This window comes from Scyliorhinus canicula, chromosome 9, assembly GCF_902713615.1.
Source record: "Scyliorhinus canicula chromosome 9, sScyCan1.1, whole genome shotgun sequence".
Classification (NCBI taxonomy): domain Eukaryota; kingdom Metazoa; phylum Chordata; class Chondrichthyes; order Carcharhiniformes; family Scyliorhinidae; genus Scyliorhinus; species Scyliorhinus canicula.
The window spans coordinates 121,692,107-121,712,758 of record NC_052154.1 but is presented as its reverse complement, the minus strand read 5'-3'; the positions used below and the strand labels follow the sequence as shown (position 1 = coordinate 121,712,758).

General features: G+C 46.2%; 1 protein-coding gene across 2 annotated transcripts in view; it reads left to right on the top strand.

The window, feature by feature from the left end:
- pnpla2 (patatin-like phospholipase domain containing 2) overlaps positions 1-20,652 on the top strand; it is a 98,125-nt gene that overhangs the window by 73,080 nt on the left and 4,393 nt on the right. The window contains exons 6-9 of one of the 2 annotated variants that reach the window (XM_038807480.1): positions 1,166-1,336; positions 8,250-8,382; positions 9,872-9,994; positions 12,086-12,141. In XM_038807480.1, coding sequence (XP_038663408.1) covers positions 1,166-1,336; positions 8,250-8,382; positions 9,872-9,994; positions 12,086-12,141 — 483 coding nt within the window. The remainder of the gene's footprint in view (positions 1-1,165; positions 1,337-8,249; positions 8,383-9,871; positions 9,995-12,085; positions 12,142-20,652) is intronic. The other variant, XM_038807479.1, reaches the window with a different exon arrangement.

The following is a 20,652-nucleotide window of genomic DNA, read 5'->3' as shown; positions in this document are numbered from 1 at the left end:
CTAGGCGGTGTGAGGTGGCTTCAATGGGGAGTTTATTGACAAGCAGCGGGAAGAGAGAATCACACCACTGAGAAACAGCCAGCTGGGGGACTGGAGAATCGAGCCCATTGTGTTCAGTTAGTAAGATGATGTAGATAATGGAAGCAGTCAGGCGTTAAGGGTTTAGTTTTAGTTTGGAGCTGAAAGTCAAGTATGAAAGCAGTTTCTGAAGATTCAATTAACGATCCTGCATTGTACTGACAGGGTCAAGTCTTTTTCTTTAAAACAGTCTCATGAGTTTTCTCTTTTCCAAAGTGGAGTATCAAGACAATGTGTACTGCAAAGATTCCGGAGTGCTAACTGTATTTAAAAATTGAATGGGATCTGAGATGGTTTTGTTGTTTGAGTGAAAGTAACAATAGCAATTAAGGGCTATGCATCACTGTATTGATTAGCATTGTTTTTGGGGTAATTGAACGCTATTTTCTTGTGAGAAATTAAAGATATTGTAATACTGTGTTAGTAGTGTCCGTGTAGAGTTTGCACGTTCTCTCTCTCGGTCTGCGTGGGTCTCACCCCCACAACCAAAGTGTACAGGGTAGGTAACTTGGCCATGCTAAATTGCCCCTTAATTGGGAAAAAAAACCAATTGGGTACTTGAAATTTATTTAAATGAAGTACTGTGTTAGTATTTGTGCGGGAGTCATTCCTGGAGCAAAGTATCTTTTCCTCATGGTCTTACAAAGTTAATAAAAATATTGGGGCTTCTGGCCAATATCCTACCCACTGTTGGGGTCTGGTCCGGGGTCACTATAGATGTCAAAGGCACTTTATAAATGCAAAAGCCACATAAAGGGTAGATGAGTCATCTCAATCAAGGTGTGTCGCTCACTGAGTATTAGACACAACTACACCCCAGATATTTCTGCACAGGATTCATTTGAAAGTTGGAATTTGCTTATGGGTGCAGCATTCCGAGCTGAGTTTCAGAAATAGTTTCTGGTGTGATTCCGAATTGCCATGTTGTTTTCCTGTAATTCTTCCACATTGGGTTTACCTACATTTATATAAGCAGTTTGATAAAACAGTAATTAGGATTTGTTTCTTTCAACCCGCAGAACATATTTTTCCACACGAGAAGAATAATAACTGACAATATATTTTTTTACTATTCCCAACAATGCAGCTCTGTTGAATCAACCACGACCTTTGCACAACCCTTCCCAGCCAGCTTCAAACGAATGTGACACAGCTGATGATGAGGAAGTGGTCGAGGGCGACCAAATGGAAGTGTTAGACAGGGTCAATAAGAATGATGACCAGATCCTGGCACATCTGTCACCACGACTTCACCAAGGTGAGCAACGTTCACCAACGGTATCGAGGGCCGAAGGGCCTGTTCTGTGCTGTACTGTTCTATGTTTATCGATACAATTGAAATAGGCTTGAGTTCAAAGGCCTACTTCTGTTCCTAAAGATTAGCCACCACTCCATGTTAAGGTCACTTACAGCCTGATAGCTCAAAGGGGTGAATATCTGGAACTTTTCTGTTCTGTATGATTCAGCTACTTTAGTTAAACTCAGGGATGGGCAAAACTGGGTATTGTCAGTGTGTGGAAGCTGATCCCATATCTGTGTGTGATGTTTCTAAGGTATGGCAGGTAGATGAGGAAGGGGGTGTGATGGGCAAGGATAATGGTGAGCTTAGAGTGCAAGAATGTGAAGAGATGCACCAGTTACAATTTGATACATAACTGTTGGGACCAAGTACAGGTAGTCTAATTGAGTTGGACAACAGAAGTAATTTGTTGGAGTGGGCAATTGAGATAAAGGCTATGGAGGAATAGTGCACCACAGTCAAACAAGATGTAATTTCTGATGGTGGTTTGAGCCATTTCAGTGTTGCGGCAGTGATAGAAACCTGATTGAAGAGATTCAAACTTGGAGTTACAGATAAGATTGGATTTGGGAGCCGGCATCGCGTTCAAGTATTGAGGTGAGAAAAGGCAATGGGTCAAGGTGATGGGGCAAGGACAGTATGGTCAATGCAAGGACAATGTGGTCGATGTTGGATATTTGGTGGAGAGAGGAAGATGGCTACCTGCTGATATAATAGTTCTATAATAGCCATTCAAACACAGCTCGCTATGACTCCCCTATTCGTTCTAGATAATAAGGGGTCATCCAATTAAGACCGATATGAGGAGGCATTTTTGAATTGGATTTGTTTATTGTCACGTGTACCGAGGTACAGTGAAAAGTATTTTTCTGCGAGCAGCTCAACAGATCATTAAGTACATGGGAAGAAAAGGGAATAAAAGAAAATACATAATAGGGCAACACAAGATATACAATATAACTACATAAGCACTGGCATCAGATGAAGCATACAGGGTGTAGTGTGAATGAGGTCAGTCCATAAGAGGGTCCTTTAGGAGTCCGGTAACAGCGGGGAAGAAGCTGTTTTTGAGTCTGTTCGTGCGTGTTCTCAGACTTCTGTATCTCCTGCCCGATGGAAGAAGTTGAAAGAGTGAGTAAGCCGGGTGGGAGGGGTCTTTAATTATGCTGCCCTCTTTCCCCAGGCAGCGGGAGGTGTCAATGGATAGGAGGCAGGTTCGTGTGATGGACTGGGCGGTGTTCACGACCCTCTGAAGTTTCTTGCGGTCTTGGGCCGAGTAGTTGCCATACCAGGCTGTGATGCAGCCAGATAGGATTCTTTCTGTGGTGCATCTGTAAAAGTTGGTAAGGGTTAATGTGGACATGCCGAATTTCCTTAGTTTCCTGAGGAAGTATAGGCGCTGTTGCGCTTTCTTGGTGGTCACAGTAAGAAGCCTTACAACACCAGGTTAAAGTCCAACAGGTTTGTTTCAAACACGAGCTTTCGGAGCACTGCTCATTCCTCAGGTGAAGGAGCAGTGCTCCGAAAGCTCGCGTTTGAAACAAACTTGTTAGATTTTAACCTGGTGTTGTAAGGCTTCTTACTGTGCTCACCCCAGTCCAACGCCGGCACCTCCACATCATTTCTTGTTGGTAGCAGCGACATGGGTGGACCAGGACAGATTTTTTTCTTTCAGGGTCGTGAGTTTTTGGAATTCTCTTCCTCAAAAGACAGTGGAAGCAGAGACTTTGAATATTTTTAAGGTAGACAGATTCTTGATAAGCAAGGAAGTGAAAGATTATCGAAGATAGATAGGTGTGAATGTGGAGTTGAGACCACAATCTGATCTTATTGAATGGTGGAGCAGGCTTAAAGTCAATGAACGAGGTATATTTTGATTATCAGAAGATTCCGGATAAAGTCCCCCATAGCAGGTTGAAAAGCAAAATAAAAACACACTGGATAGGACAGAATACACTGGCATGAATTAAGGATTGGCTAACAGGCAGATAACAGAGAGTAGGAATAAACGGGTCATTCTCACATTGGTAGGCTGTTGGCTAGTGGGGTACCACCAGGATCAGTACTTGGGGCCCTAGCTGTTCATAATATATATCAATGGGAGGGATTCAGCCACCGCATTGCACCGCTGTGGAGCCAGGTACAAAGGATGAATCCTGGGAGAGCCCCAAGTTGGTCTTTGCGTCGAGTCAATTGTGAGTCATCCGATCACTCCTTTGAGGAGGGTGTGCACAAAATAATTGTATTTAAACGAGCCATTGGGCCTATTTAAATATCCTGATGCTGCGTTCACCCGCTGCCTGGAATGACCATGACTACAAAGCTTCAGCCAGGTGCCAATTAGTACTGGTCTCCACAAGCGTAGACCAAATGTGATGGGGATGCGAGGAGGGGGGGGGGGGGTGGTCTCGGAGACTATTAGAGTCCTGTGGGTGGTCGAGGACAGGGCATGACACCCAGGCAGCGCCAGCCTGGCTGCATAAAGGTTGAGGGACGGGTAGAGGAGTGATTCCTGAAAAGGGTGGAGATTCTAGCAACCTTTCAAAATGCCGCCCTGATCTCTGAGGAGCCGATCTCGCCAGCATGTTTAGCTCACCAATGCCGGAAAAATGTCAAGGTGTGGCCTCAGTGGGGAGAAACTCCCCAGAGCCCAAAAGAACGGCTAAGTGTCGTTGAATAGCAGTCTCTATCTTGACATTGCAGCTACCGTGAAACGTTCTGCCAAATGTATGCAGAATCACACTTTGAAAATTTTCTGGTGAATTGTGCCCAATGATTTGGTTATAGGAACCAAATGTAATATTTCCAAATTTGCAGGTGATACAAAGCTAGGTGGGAATGTGTGTTGTGAGGAAGATGTAAAGCAGCTACAGGAGAATTTGGACAGGCTTAGTGAGTGGGTATGAACATGGCAAGTGGAATATTATGTAGAAAAATTCAAGATAATCCACTTTGGTAGAACGAACAGATATGCAGAGTATTTCCTAATTGATAAGAAATTTAAAAATGTATATGTCCTTGTCCTTTTCCTTGTCAATAAATCACTTAAACCCACCGTTCTCCCTCTCTAACAGGTATACCGTTTTGGATACTGTTGGGGGAGATGGCCTATCAGAGGATAACAGCAGCAGCAGCCAGGGCAGTGGCACCACGGCTGGCTCTGTTGTTAAGCAGGGAGGGGCAAAGAGCACTAGAGCAATAGTTATAGGGCACTCTAAAGTTAGGGGTTTGGTTAGGCGCTTCTGTTCACCCTCTCCCTTCAGAATGCTTTCTGCCCATTCGGAGACGTCCTGGACCCTGGCACCAAGGAAGCAACATATCATCCTGGAGTATGTGAAAGAGACTCCAGGATGATATGTTGCTTCCCTGGTGCCAGGGTCCAGGACGTCTCTGAATGGGCAGAAAGCATTCTGAAGGGAGAGGGTGAACAGTTAGAGTTCATGGTACACATTAGTGCTAACGACATAGGTAGGAAGAGTGATGAGGTCTTGCAGCAGCAGTTTAAGGAGTTCGGTAGAAAGTTTAAAAAGCATGTGGCACAGTGGTTAGTGCTGCCGCCTCACGGCACCGAGGTCCCAGCTTCGATCCTGGCTCTGGGTCACTGCCCGTGTGGAGTTTGCACATTCTCCCCGTGTTTGTGTGGGTTTTGCCCCCACAACCCAAAAGATGTGCAGGGTAGGTGAATTGGCCATGTTTAAACCCCAAATTAATTGGGTACTCTAAATGTATTTATAAAAAGAAGGCCTACATCGGCCGGGGCATTGAGTTTAAAAATCGGCAAGTCATGTTGCAGCTTTAAAGAACCTTAGTTAGGCCGCACTTGGAATATCGTGTTCAACTCTGGTCGCCACACTCTCAATGTGTGGAGGCTTTGGAGAGGGTACAGAAAAATATTACAATGATGTTGCCTGGTATGGAGGGCATTGGCAACGAGGAAAGGTTGGAAAAACTTGGTTTGTTCTCACTGGAATGACAGAGGTTGAGGGGCGACCTGATGGAGGTCTACAAGATTATGAGGGGCATGTACGGAGTGGATAGTCAGAAGCTTTTTCCCAGGGTGGAAGAGTCAATTACCAGGGAGCATAGGTTTAAGGTGCGAATGGCAAGGTTTAAAGGAGATGTACGAGGCATGTTTTTTACACAGAGGGTGGTGGCAGCCTGGAACTCGCTGCCAGGAGAGGTCGTGGAAGATATGATAGTAACTTTTAAGGGGTGTCTTGACAAATACAGGATTGGATGGGAGTAAAAGGGAATTGGTCCCTGGAAGGGTAGCGGGTTTTAGTTCCGCTGGAAGTATGGTCAGTGCAGACTTGGAAGGTCAAAGGACCTGTTCATGTGCTGTCATTTTATTTGTTCTTTGTTCTAAACAGGTACAACAAGCTATAAGAAGGCTAATGGAATGTTAGCATTTATCGCAAGAGGATTTGAGTATGGCAGTAGTGAGGTCTTGCTTCAATTGTATAAAAGCTTGGTTAGACTGCACCTGGAGCACTGTGTGCAATTTGGTCCACTTACCCCAGAAAGGATATGATTGCTATAGAGGGAGTGCAATGAAGATTCAACATCCCTTGTTCCAGGCATGGCGGAACTGTCTTATGAAGAGAGATTGGGCAAACTGGGCCTTTATCTCTAGAGTTTTGAAGAATGAGAGGTGATCTCATTGAAACGTACCAAATGCTTAAAGGAATAGACAGGGTAGATAGAGGTAAAATGTTTCCCTTTGCTGGGGAGTCTAGAACCAGGGGCACAATTTCAAAATAAGTGGCGTGCCATGTAGGACCGAGATGAAGAGAAATTTCTTTACACCAAAGTTTGTGAATCGTTGGAATTCTCGATCCAGAAGGCTATGGAAGCTCAGTCATTGTGCGTGGGTAAGGTAGAAATTGATGGAATTCTGATTAACAATGATGTAAAGGGTTATGAGAATAGTGGATGTAAAATGTGGCCGATCAGCCATGATATTAAATGGCGGAGCAGGCTTGATGGGCTGAATGGCCTACTCCTGTTCCTATCAACAGGTCAAGGCAATGTGTAGTCGAGGGGGTCAGCTGACCCGACTCTCTGCCCCTCTGCAATGGTTATGTTCAGGTCCGGGTGGCACATAGTGTGTGCTGGTCTGCTTGAGGCTTTCCGCGATCTGTAGGCGTTGCATGGGTCAGGGTGTATCATCACTCCTGTAAGTAACTTTTTGCTTTAATTGATTAAGTTTCCTTTCATATTTTTGTTTTAGTTGCAGTACCTCACCAGGTGTCATCACCCATTCTCAATTTTAAAAAAAATTGTCCATGGGATGTGGGCTTTGCTGGGTGGACCAACATTTATTGGCCATCCCTGAGGGCAATTAAGAGTCAACCACGTTGTTGTCGATCTGGAGTCACATGTAGGCCAAACCAGGAAAGACCAACAGATTTCCTTCCCTAAAGGACATCAGTGAACCAGATGGGTTTTTACGATAATCGACAATGGTTTAATTTACTGACTTTAGTTTAATTTATTGATTTTCTTTTTTTTCTACTAAAATAATGAGTCTAAAATATTATAACCTTTTAGCCACTCGATGATAATTAAATGAAGTTTCTGTTCTAATGTGGTTTAATACTCTGCTAAGCAGTTTTTTCATCAGTGGGTTTTCAGGAAGGTCCATATATTATATAGCGATCATGATTCAAGTTTGAATTTAAGAAAAAAATTAAATCTCACTCCTAGTATTTGCCGATGCTGATGAACTCTATAAAAATAGATCTAATTTTGTAAACTTGCCACATTTTTTAAAAACTCCCTTACATTGGTTCAGATGTGAATTTCTGTGTTCTCTTGTTAGGATGGTGGAAATTTAATCGTCCAGACAGCCCAGTTTATTTTATTTTCCCAATTTTGATGATCCTATTGGACCAGCTTTGGTCAGGTTGTGGTTATTTATCGAGAATTGGGAGCTGCACTCGTGAGCTGATCATCCACCCATTAAAGAAAATGCACCCATCCAATGATGATTTTCTATTCATCAATAGTCAATAGGCTAAATGACCACCTTCTGCACTGTAGGAATTCTATGGTTCTATGCATTTAAAAAAAATAAATTTAGAGTACTCAGTTCTTTTTTACCAGTTAGGGGCAATTTAGCTTGGCCAATCCACCTACCCTGCACATCTTTTTTGGGTTGTGGGGATGAGACCCACACAGACATGGGGAGAATGTGCAAACTCCACATGGACAGTGACCCAAGGCCGGGATTGAACCCGGGTCCTCAGCGCCATGAGGCAGTAGTGCTAACTGCTGCCCACTATGGTTCTATGCTAACCAGCTTTCTCTCCCTCTCTAATGAAACTGTGAGTTTGCTACTGAGCTTCCTACCACAATGTAAACGTCTGAAATTATTGACAGCATTATGTGAGTTCTGGATAATGGAGTATTTTCCCATTTTCTTTTACCTCCGTGTGGCATCTGGAATAACACTGATGGCGTTACAAATCCTTCTGCTGTTACTCAAAAATAAGCCCAGCTTCAGAAGCTTCAATTCCCAGCTTCAAAAGAATAATTTTTTTCAGTTTCTTACACCAGTCAACCTGCGACTCTTTGATTGTGAATTTCCAAAATACGAATATAATTGCATTTTCTGTTCACCATGAACCGGATGGAAAACGGTCAGATTCCGTTCGATCCAGAATCCTGGAACCATCCTTCTATTCTGACATAGGTTCTCTGAAGTTGCCCTAGCCTTCTGTGTTAAGCAGTCTCTTCAACTTCCTGGGCCTTTTATTCTGACACCACGTTCCCTCCCCCACAAAAAAACAATCTCTGCACTTGTTTGAGTTAACATGTTTTCATTGGCAGTTGGTTTGATTTTCTGTAATTATGTTCTTTTTCTCCTCAGCATTGATTGAAGCCTGTGCTGAAAAAAGAGGTTTCCGTCAAGTCTTTTCAAACACACTTCCAGTCCGCCTAGCTTCCGCCATGATGCTTCCGTACACCTTGCCCCTGGAATCCGCAGTCTCATTCACCATTAAGTAAGTTTGCACTTTCTGTTGTTCCATTTTGGGAATATTTTCCTACGTTTCGGGCCAACAGTAGCTAATCAGTTGAAGCCTGAGTTGACTGCTTGTCTCAGCTATTATCAACGCAGCCTCTAGGTGGAGCACCTCAGGATTATTTTGAGGTTCAGCTCACAGGAAAGTAGCTATTTCCCTAATCCTGTGCTCCCAGTCGAGAACCCCATTCACAGGGAGCAAGGCTGAGACAAATAGAGTGTAATCTCATAGCCACACCTCTGGCCCCTCCTTCTTTCAACACTGACTTCTCCAGTGGAGTATCAGGTTGTAGAATTAGCGCTAGCAAATCTAAGCTTGCACAGTGCTGATTGCCACTGTAGCTATCAAAAGCTATCAGAACAATTCAAGGCATGGGGCTACCTGTCCAGTGGGAGAAATAGAGACAAGGAGACATTTGCTTCTAATGCTTATTTTGGGGTTTAGAGTTAATCTTTCAATATTGGAACTAATCATGTTTTTCGATTAGCTTCAGTGCTGTATGATTAGACTATTTTTTCAGTGTTGCAGTGCATCAGCTGATAATTAAAATAAAAAATAGTTGGCTCAGGGAACCTGGAATTCCACGGCGTTGCTGACAGTCCAAGAGATAAGTTGGATTTGTGGTTTCTTTCGCTTGAAAAGGGAGGAATGGATAACCACAATGCTTTTAATTGCATTTGATGGAGCTGGATTGGTCAGTTGGTGAGATGGCAAGGCTGTGGTTCAGAAATAAGCCAACAACGTGGGTTGGATTCCTACTTTGGCTATGGTTGACTTGTGATCTGCCTCCTCGCCCTACCCCTGGGAGTGGGAGGCAATAACAAAACACCAGTGGGGGCAAAAAACAGCCACGGAAACTGCTCAGAATGATGCATTAGCAGACAATGAGCATAGAACCTGCCTTGGAGCAGAGTACACATTGACGAATAAATTAATGAATTACATTTGCCTACCTGAAGCTCCTTTGCCTTCACCTTGTTGCTTGACAGAGTTTTCATATACAGCCACAACATGTATTTATAGGACATCTTTAATGTAGTAAAATGCCTGGTGCTCTTCACAGGAGCATTATCAACAACCAAGAACTTCGTAGAGACGGGTTTAGAATTGTCCTGGATACATTTAGAAATTACAGGTTGCTTTCTCCTTTTGCATGTCCGAACCATGTTGATATAGATCACAAACTCACTCTTTTGTGCTCTAGTATGCTGTATCTGTTCCAAAGGTGACTACATTGTCGTGACATTTGGATTCAGAAAAGTTAGGCTAGAATTGGAATGGCATTTTGAGAATGTGCTCTGGACAAAGTACATTGGCTAAGGAGATAGCACACTGCTTGAGAAAGGAAAGTGCTTTATACGTGTTGCAAGTTTATATCTATGACCTACTCTGCCCTTATTGTCTAATCTGCCGATGTGCGCACAGGCATTTAATTAATTGTGTCTCTTTTCATACTTGTACCTGACAGAATGTTGGAATGGTTACCTGATCTCCCAGAAGATATTGACTGGATGAAAGGCCAGATTGCCAGTATTTTGTGGTACGTTGTCACAAATGCCAAGACAAAAGTGGGACATCATATTTCAACGAGGTACTGACAGTGATTTATAGAATAACTGTTTAAAGATGAACTGCAGTGTTGGAGATTTGAACTTTTCCTCATAAATATACATTTTCCATGTACCCAACTTGTCAGTCCCATGGCTTCAGCATTTGTAAATGGGAAGAGGGCATACAGGCCCAGGGTTCTCTGTTCTCCCACCACTAAGACCAGGAATCCCGATTGGGAAGAGAATTCCATGTCAGGACAAAAACAGGATGTGTCAGATCCATCCCCTTTTTCCACACCTGCCCTGCCGACCATAACAGGCTTCTTGCCACGTGCCAGAGCGAACATGCAAACAGCTGATTTGCATGGATTTGTTTCCAATAACCGGCTGGAATCCTGAATCTCTGCCCCCCCCCCCTCCTCCCGCCACCCCGCCCCCGTAATGCAGGAACTCCACCGGATGGGCTTTGGTGCAAGTATTAACAAGTGCTGTCCTGGCGCAATGAACCCCGAGGTGGGTGTCAAGCCCTTTGCTCATGCGCCCCTCTGCCATAGGCTGCAGAGTGAGGATTCCCCAAGGTCTTGATGGTTGGCTGGGCTTGCACTGTGCGTAAGGGGATATAGCCTCATGACCCGCCCCTGGTTGGGGTCCTGTTTCTGAACTGTCCCTTCCAGCCTTCGGCAACCTGAAGATCACTCTTTCCATGATGATCTCAGGCAGCCCTCTATTCAAGATCTTCATCCTAGTCTGACCTGTTCAAACTCTGAAGTAACCTCCACACTCTGAACTGCTCTGCCTGACAGCTGAACAGATCAGACAGTTCAGTGAAGATTCAAGCCAGGAAGACTTTCTCTTTCCTCACATCTGCTCCCTCAGCCCTATGCTTTTAAAACTGCTGTTTTTTGAAGTGTCAGAGCCTTCCTAGAAAGCCCGCAACATTTCAAAAGGCTTGAAATCCCCTGAGATCCTTTGAAATGCGAAGCATTTGTTAAATTTCATAATGCAGAAAAACAAAGATAAGAAAGCTTCGAGCAGAAACTCGCCAATGGAGTCTGAGGCTTCTTGGGTCTCAACGGCAAGTAAGAGAGTCGTATTCGTTCTCTCTGACCTCGCCACTAATGGCCAAGGTCCTCACTAATATCTTGCCGAGAAGTTTGAGAAGCACTGGCAAATCAGAGGAGCTTAATAGATCAGGACATGAGGCCTTGGCCCCCTTTCGTGCAGCTCTGGGAAAAACTAATGGGGCCGTCAAAGCCCAGGGAGTCCTCCTGATCAAGGGTATGGAGGTGGTTTTATTGGCCCACAATGTTCAGATTGCTGTGCTGGAGTCCGACCTGACTTTGGAAGCCGAAATGAATAAATTGTGAGAGCCAAGCTGAATGACTTGGAAAACAGATCCATGGGGTAGAACATCCGGATTGTGGGGTTGCTGGAGGGGATTGAGGGCCTTACTCCTGTGGAATACTTCTCGGTCATGTTCCTCAATATGGTGGGTCGCTCGCTTAGGCCGAAGTTTCGAACTGAAGATCTACCACGTGCGATGATTGTGAGATTTCATAGTTTAAGGGAAAGGAGAGGGTTCTGTGATGGGCGAGGGAGCACCGTGATTTCAAGTGGAAAAGCCACTCGCTTTAGGTTGTATCAGTGCATGGGTGCGAAGTTGGCAAAAAAAAAAGATCGCTCTGTATAAGAGTGGAGTCAGGTTCGGGCACCACCCAGAGTCCACCCTGGAGGTTAGATATGGTATTGTTAGCTGGTAAAATATTTTGTGATCAGGACCGTCTTAGAGTAACATTCGAGGGAAGAGACTATATTTTCGATATGCCGAGGTATGCGGGCTCCTTTGTTAAGAGGCACAAGTTATGCACGGTGTCATTTGGTTTACGTCCCTGTTGACGGGCATGTTGTATTCTAATTCTTGTTCTTTTTTTTAAACTTGTTCTTGTTGGGGTTGCGCTCATTATGTTTTTAAATATATTGGAGGTTCTCTACTATCTGGGCTTTTGTTCTTTATATTATATGTTTTTTATTAAAGAAGAAAGTTGTTTGGAGTGACAATTAGTCATTGGTGGGGCACAAGTTAAATGGGGTTTTGGTTGTGGTTTATTTGATCTATTTTCCCTTTTCTGCAGTGGGATTCTCCCTGCTAACTGGGAAGTTACTTTGATATCGGGAGTGATTTTGGAAGGTAAAAAATGAGCTTGGAGTTTTTGTTTTGTTTGGTTTTGTTACATGCAGATTTTAGTTCCTCAACATGTTTTGCCCTCCTAGCTCTACCACTACATCTTGGTGTTTCCCTAGGATGCACATCTGAGGTGGAGACAGCCAGTTGCTTATCTCGTCTCGTGGCCTTCGATGCCCCGTCAGGCGTCTTCTGGGGTCAGAGGACCCCGGCTCACTTGTCGGTGGCACATGCACAGCCATGTCGCCATGTCCCATGTGCTGAACTCAAGACGCAGCCTCATCAGAGGAGTGGAACTCTGGGAAGCTGGTGGCCACCATGCCCACTCCATGGGAAGGGTCCAGTTTAGCACCCAGCGCCCCCTCCTCCTGATCACTGCCCATAGGGCCCTCGGGTTCACTTTGGGATGGAGGGATAGCTGATTCAATCACCAGCTGACTCGGCATCATCTGGCTGTGCCAGCCCTGGTGGTTCCCCATGGTCTGCATCATAGTGTCGAATCTCTCAGCGATACCCTTTAGTGATTGGGCTATGCTCTGCAGTGCCTCAGCCATGCCCACCTGTGACTGGGACAAGCTCCGCAGCGCCTCGGCTATTCCTATCTGAGAGCGGGTCATGTCCCGCAGAACCTCATCCAGGTCAGCCTGGTACTCGGTGACATCCCCCAGCGAGTCAGAAATTTTGCGAGACCTTCGGCTGTGGCCATCACCAAATGCGCAAGGCCATGGATATCTTCACTCATGGTGTCGACGTCGTGCACCAGGCCCTCCATTGCAGTCGCCACCCTAACAGTGTTGGCCTTGGTGCCACTCATTGCCTACACTATCTCCTGCGTCCCTAGCTTCTGGGACTCCTCCAAGTGACTATTAATCTGCTGGAGTGATGCTGACATCTCCCTCTGAACGCCCAGGTTGGTCCCTATCGTCTCCATCAAATCCGAGTACCTCTGTACCACAGGTTCATCATCAGGCTGGGACCAGCTGGGTCCTGGGATCCAGCAGCCCGCCGACAGCTGTCTTGCCTGGGGGTTCCTGCTCCATCTGATGTACATCATCAGCAATGTGATTCTCACCAGATTGTGCCCCTGATGCCTGTCCCCTAACACATCCCACCGTGCTGCATGTAGCTGTACTGATGAAGGGTGGGGATGACAACTGTGCTGCAACTATGGTTGCATCCTTGGAACTTGTGGGGTGGAGGGGTTGCTGCCTGGTGTAGGTTGTTGACCTTTCTTCGGCACTGAAGGCCAGTCCTCCTGGTCATACTCTTGAGCTGACATCTGCCACCACCTCATCCCAGGCAGCACTAGCTGCCTTGTTGCTGACTCACCTGGACCATCGTGGGGAACAGGACATCCCTCCTGGCCTCCACAGTGTCTAGCAGCCTCCCTAGGTCTGCATCTCCGGGCAGCACAGTGGTTAGCATTGCTGCCTCATGGCGCCAAGATCCCAGGTTCGATCCCAGCTCTGGGTCATTGTCCGTATGGAGTTTGCACATTCTCCCCGTGTTTGCATGGGTTTTACCCCCACAACCCAAAGATGTGCAGGGTAGGTGGGTGGCATGCTAAATTACCCCTTAATTGGAAAAAATGAATTGGGTACTCTAAATTTATAAAAAAGACAAAAAAATGGTCTGCATCTCCAAATCTCGGTTTGGCTGAGCAAGTGCTGCTCGACCTTGTTAGCGGGGGGCTGGCGCGCTTGGTCCTGGCAAATCAGCCGGTGAGCCTTCAATTGCGACGGGAAGCCCTTGGGGCCTTGTTAAATGGACCAATTTATGTTGAATTGCATTGCCGGTCTCGCTGGGCCGAGCGCAGGAAAGATTGCGGCTGTTCCCGCTTGCTACCATACTTAGAAAAATTCCTCCCCAATCTAGACTCACACCAGCTCATTTTAGGTGATTGAGTACTCGCAATTGTTATTTCAGATTGTGCCCCACACTTTATTGATTTGTTGCTGGAGTCTGGCCCCACCCAGCGTCCATCCTGGAGGTTAGATACTGCATTGTTAGATGATGAAACATTTTGTGAACGTATTACCACTGGCATAGATAATTATATAAAATCTAATAGTTTGGAGCAGCAGAGGCTGGTGGATTCCATTCTCGGGGTGGATCACCAGTACTTGCTTAATCCTAGTTCGGAGCTACTGACAAACAGGAAAAAAATTACAGATCCGGTTTGAGCTATTGTCTACTAGCAGGGCGGTAGGTCAGTTAGAACACTCCAGGGGTACATTCTATGAGTACAGGGAGAAGGTCAGTCATTTTCCGGCTCACCAACTCAAATGGCAGGCAGCCTCCTGGGAGATCACTCAGATACTTAATCCGGGCGGCAAACTGGTTTCCGTCCTCCCCAGGTCAATGCGGCTTTTAAATCCTTTTACCGCAATCTTTATAGGTCCGAGCCCCTAGCAGATAAATTGACCACGTCGCCTTTCTGGTCGGTCCACCCATCCCAACAGTTGAGGTGGTTAGGAGCAGTGAGTTGGAATTCCCGTTACACCAGGACGGGATTTTAAAAAGTATTGGACTGATGCAGTCTGGCAAGGCCCATGGTCCGGATGGCTTTCCGATTTAATTTTATAAGAAGTTCTTGGAGCAGCTTGTGCCATTATTATTGGACATGTTAAATGATATCCCAGGGATCGCTGCCTCTGACCCTCACTCAAGCTTCTATTTCCCTGCTTCTTAAGAGGGACAAAGACCCGCCAGAGTATGGTTTTTACCACCCTATATCACTCTTGAATGCGCACGTCAAGCTACCAGGTAAAGTGTTGGTGCTGTGGTTGAAGCCTTGCCTTCCAAATATAATTTTGAAGGATCAAATAGGCTTCGTGAAATGTCACCTGTTAAGTGTGATCCTTTCCCCTTCCCTCACAGTGTCCGAGCCAAAGATGATAGTTTCTCTTGATGCTGAAAAGGCATTTGACAGAGTGGAATGGGAGCATTTATTTGAGATGTTTAGAAGGTCTGTGATTGGTCATAAATTTGCATCCAGTATTTGCCTGTTATATAATGCCCCTACAGCCAGTGTTTGTACGAATGCTTTGAACTCCCTGACTATTTTCCCTTGAATAGGGGCTGCCCACTTACTTCACTTCTGGCAAAAGAGCCGCTTGCTATAGCGCCGAGGTCCTCAAGTTAGTGGAAGGGTGTTTGTCGGAATGGGGTAGAGTATCGGGTGTCTTTATATGGATTCAGCCCCCTCCATAGACAACATGATGAAGTTGCTTAACACCTTCAGATCCTTCTCGGGGTATAAATTGAACTTGGGTAAGAAGGAATGTTTCCCAGTTAACCTCCCTGGGAGGTGAGCCCAATTGGGGCCCTTACTTTTTCATGTTTCCCTGACAAGGTTTCGCTATCTGGCCGTCTGGGTGACCTACAACCGGGCCCCACTTTGCATTTGAATTACATGAATCTGGTTAATCGTATCAAAACGGATTTGCAGAGGTGGAATAGTCTTTCTATATCCTTGGCATATAAGATTCAGACTATTAAAATGAATGTACTCCCAAAGTTATTATTTTACTTTCAGTGTCTTTCCATTTTCTCTCCAAGTCTTTTTTAAAATCAAGATCAATTTCATTTGGGTGGGTAAGAATCCTAGAAACTGCAGAGTTCTGCTCCAAAGGGAAAGACAGTCGGAGGTTTTGGCCCTTCTCAATTTATTGTTCTACGACTGGGCTACTAACGTTCAAAAAATATTGTTGTGGATTAGTGGTCCCGAGTCTATTTGGGGGCAAATGGAGGATCGTTCCTGCTCTACTTCTACTCTTCTGGCCATAATCACTGCACCATTGTCTTTTTCTCCCACCAGGTTTTCTTCAAACCCAGTGGTGGTCTCCTGTCTTAGGATTTGGAAACAGTTTAGACAGCATTTTGAGCTCTTTTCTCTTTCTTCACTCGTGTCACAGGAGTGTCCCTTTAAGAAACGTGTATCTTATCAAATGGCTTCAGTGATGTCATTGTGTGGGTGGGGCGGGGCTGTGGCTCTGGGTTTTACTTTTGTTTTCAGCTGGGACCTGGCTGTGGCTCTGAGTTTTACTTTTGTTTTACACAGTTGGAAGCTGGATTCAGACAAATAAGTTTTCTCTCTCTCTGCATGTTAAAAGGTGTCCAGCTGACTTGATAATTTAAAAGTGAATAACTGTTTTCTGGAAAGAATTCAAACCTATTGGGCGAAATTCTCCCAAAACGGGAGAAATCGTCAAATCGCGCCCCTTCCCGACGGGGGACCGATTCTGGTCCCCCGTCGGGGCTAGCAGCCCGACGTCGGAGGCTCCGACAAGTCGGGCTTAACGAAAATTGTTAAACCCGCTTGTCGGACTTAGCGCCGGCTGACGCGTCATATGACGTCAGCCGCGCATGCGCAGGTGGGAAGACTCCACCCGCGCATGCGCGTGTGACGTCATCGCGTTTTTGCGCGAAACCCGCGCATGCGCGGTCCGGGTTGCCCCTCAGCCGCCCCGCGTATTGATACTGCGGGGCGGCGGAAGGACAAATAGTGCGCGGGCATCGGGCCCGCTGCCCGCGATCGGTGGGCACCGATCGCGGGCCCATGGCACCCTTGGCACGGCCGTGGTACTGCCGTGCCAATCGGTGCCATGGTTAATTTTTTCCAGGTGGTCACGACGTTTTTACGAACGGCAGGACCAGGTGTGTTTGCCGTTCGTAAAAAGGTCGTAAAGGGCTGGGACTTCGGCCCTTCTAACAGCTGTGAATCGCTGCCGGCCGTAAAAAACGGCGGCAGCGATTCGTGTCGGGATTTCGGCGGGGGGGGGGGGAGAATAGCGGGAGGGCGTCAAAAAAATCGGGAAGGCCCTCCCGCTATTCTCCCACCCGTCGTGGGGGGGGGGAGAATTTCGCCCAAAGTTTTGGTAAAAGGGGTTTTTCTGGTTTATTGGATGTTATCAAATTGAAACAGTTGAAAGGGAAGTTATTAAGGGTTTTATATATATATCTAGATAGATAACTGTAGCTGTGTGGGATATTTATGTTTGTAGTTGATAAAAATGCTTACTGTATGTTTATAGAAATGTTAACTGAATTTGTAGAATAAACTTTGTTTTTGATTTAAAATGCTTAAGGCCTCTGTTGTATAACACCTGAAAGGTAGGCCCTTGTGCTCATCAAAACCAAAATCAATAAACAGTTGTGGGTCAGGTGAACTCCATGATATACTTTGGAGTTTTCTAAATCCTGGCCCATAACACTAGCCTGTTTTTGCAACAATTACCATTTTCTGCCATCTGAATCTCCCGAAGGTGGACGGAGGGTTGGTAGAAGGGCCTAGGGCCCTGATCGGGTTGGAAGAGATAGCAGAGGGTCTGAAGACCATGCAGTCGGATAAAGCCCCGGTGCTGGACTTTGTAAACGTTTTATAAAACGTTCTCTGGGATATTGGGGCCGCTGTTGATAAGGACATTCAATGAGGCAGGGGAGCGTGGTGTGCTTCCCCCAACGATGTCACAGGCCATGATCTCATTGATCCTGAAGCGGGACAAGGACACGGAGCTATGTGGGTCCTACAGGCCGATATCCCTATTGAATGTGGACGCCAAACTGCTGGCCAAAATCTTGTCTTCTAGGATTGAAGACTGTGTTCCGGACGTGATTGGGGAGGACCAGACGAGGTTCGTTAAGGGTAGGCAGTTGATGGCCAATGTAAGAAGATTGTTAAATGTGATCATGATGCCCCCAGAAGGTAGGGAGGTGGAGGTAGTGGTCACAATGGACCAGAGAAGGCTTTTGATCGGGTGGAATGAGAGTATCTGTGGGACGTACTGCGATGGTTCAGATTTGGGCGGGGCTTTATTGACTGGGTCATGTTGTTAGTATCAAGCTCCTATCGCAAGCGTATGCACAAATAGGATAACATCGGACTATTTCAGGCTGCACCGGGGGACAAGACAGGGATGCCCCCTCTCCCCACTGCTGTTTGCGCTGGCCATAGAGCCGCTGGCAATTGCGCTGAGAACATCAAGGGGCTGGAAGGGGCTGATCCGGGAGGCAGTGGAACACAGAGTCTCACTTTACGCAGCCAACCTGCTCCTGTATGTATCGGACCCACTGGAGGGGATAGAAGAAATTATGAGGATTCTGGAGGAATTTGGCCGGTTTTCAGGGTATAAACAAAATATGGGGAAAAGTGAGATAATCACGGTCCAGGCAAGGGGGCAGGAGAGGCGATTTGGGAAACTGCCGTTTAGGGTGGTAGGGGAAAGCTTTCGGTACCTGGCCATCCAGGTGGCACGGGAATGGGAACGGCAACACAAGTTAAATTTGGCCCGATTAGTAGACCAAATGAAGGACGATTTTCAGAAGTGGGATGCGCTCCCGTTGTCACTAGCTGGGAGGGTGCAGACAGTGAAAATGACGGTCCTCCCGAGATTCCTGTTTGTATTTCAGTGTCTCCCCATCTTTATTCCATGATCCTTTTTTAAACGGGTCAATAAGGTAATCACTCGCTTTGTATGGGCGGGTAAGATTCCGTGAGTAAAAAAGGGGGTGTTTGAGCAGAGCCGGGAGGGGGGGGGGCGGGCTGGCACTGCCGAACTTTAGCAATTATTATTGGGTGCCGAATATAGCCATGATCAGGAAGTGGGTGGTGGGGGGAGGGTCGGTGTGGGAGCGTGTTGAGGCAGCTTCATCCAAGGGCACAAATTTGGGAGTGTTGGTAATGGCGCCTCTGCCATTCCCGCCGGTACGGCACTCCACCAGCCCTGTGGTGGTGGCGGCCCTGAGGGTCTTGGGGCAATGGAGGAGGCATGTGGGAGCGGAAGGAGCATCTGTGTAGTCTCCATACTGTAATAATCACCGGTTCGCCCTGGGAAGGATGGATGGAGAGTTTCGGAGATGACAGAGAGCAGGGATTGATAGGATGGGGGATATGGAGGGGAGCTTTTCTAGCCTGAGGGAGCTGGAGGAGAAATTTGGATTGGCGAGGGGAAATGAATTTAGCTACCTGCAGGCGCGGGACTTCCTACACAGGCAGGTCTCAACCTTCCCGCTCCTACCACCAAGGGGGGATACAGGACAGGGTAGTTTCTAGAGTGTAGGTGGGAGAAAGGAGGGTTTCTGACATTTACAAGGAACTCATGGGGTCAGACGAGATGCAGACCGAGGAGTTGAAACGCAAGTGGGAAGAGGAGTTAGGATTAGAGATAGAGGACGGTCTCTGGGCGGACGCGTTGAGTAAAGTCAATGCATCCACAACATGTGCCAGGCTTAGCCTGATACAATTTAACGTTGTGCACCGGGCCCACATGACAGTGGCCCGGATGAGCAGGTTCTTTGGGGTAGTAGAAGTTGCGTAAGGTGTGCGGGAGGGTCAGCGAACCATGTCCATATGTTCTGGACGTGCCTGAAGCTCAGGGGATTTTGGCAGGGGTTTGCGGATGTCATGCCCAATGTGTTAAGAACAAGGGTGGCACCGAGTCTAGAGGTGGCGATTTTCGGTGTGTCGGAAGATCCTGGAATTTAGGAGGAGAAAGAGACAGACGTTCTGGCCTTTGCTTCCCTGGTAGCCCGGAGACGGATTCTATTAGCTTGGAGGGACTCAAAGCCCTCGAAGTCGGAGACGTGGCTATCGGACATGGCTAGCTTTCTCTGTCTGGAGAAAATCAAGATCGCCTTGAGAGGGTCAATGTGAGGGTTCGCCCAGAGGTGGCAGCCGTTAATCGACTTCTTTGCGGAAAATTAACCGTCAGCAGAAGGAGGGTGGAGGGAGCTGGGGATTAGATTAGTTTAGAGTAGGGGGTTAGTAAAGGTGGGACCCGTAAGGAAGGAAGACGGCTTTTGCACTATGTTTATAAATTTATGTACATTGTTTATTTTGTTGTTGTAAAACCATAAATACCTCAATAAAATGTTTATTAAAAAAATTCAATTAATTATTGGGTGTGTTTCGGTTTAACTTTTATATTTGATTGTGATTTTTTTTGTATTCTTTTGTTCTGGTTTGTATTGATTGTTAAGGAAACATCTTAATAAACGTATTTTTAAAAAAAAGAAAAATTCCATCAGGAGGCTCGTCTATCCCAACCTGCTAAATACTTCTGACAGCCAACACCCCACTCATGACACCAGTATTGGATAATGATTGTTGTACGATTACTTGATATCTCATTTGGAGGTTTGTGTGGTTGAACAGAAACTGTTTACTGTTAACTATATACATATCTCCAAGGTAGAGCCCTGACGAGGTACTATCTTCATGCCGACTTCTCCCACACTCTCTCTCTCCACAGTCTACCAGCATGTGACTCTTTATATCATAATGGTGGCCTAGGTAATGACACCACATCCCATGAATGAATTATAAAAAGATATGGGCAGTACTTTTTCCCAAGTCTCAGCTGAAGCAGAAAACCATTACACTACACTGACCAGGATTAGCTGTTTGTGTTTTCCTCCTCTATTGATGAGGCTAATTGTAGCACTCGAGCTATTATTCTGGCTGAAATCAGCTGAACTGCATTATATACATTCATTAACTTATTCGGTTGCATATGA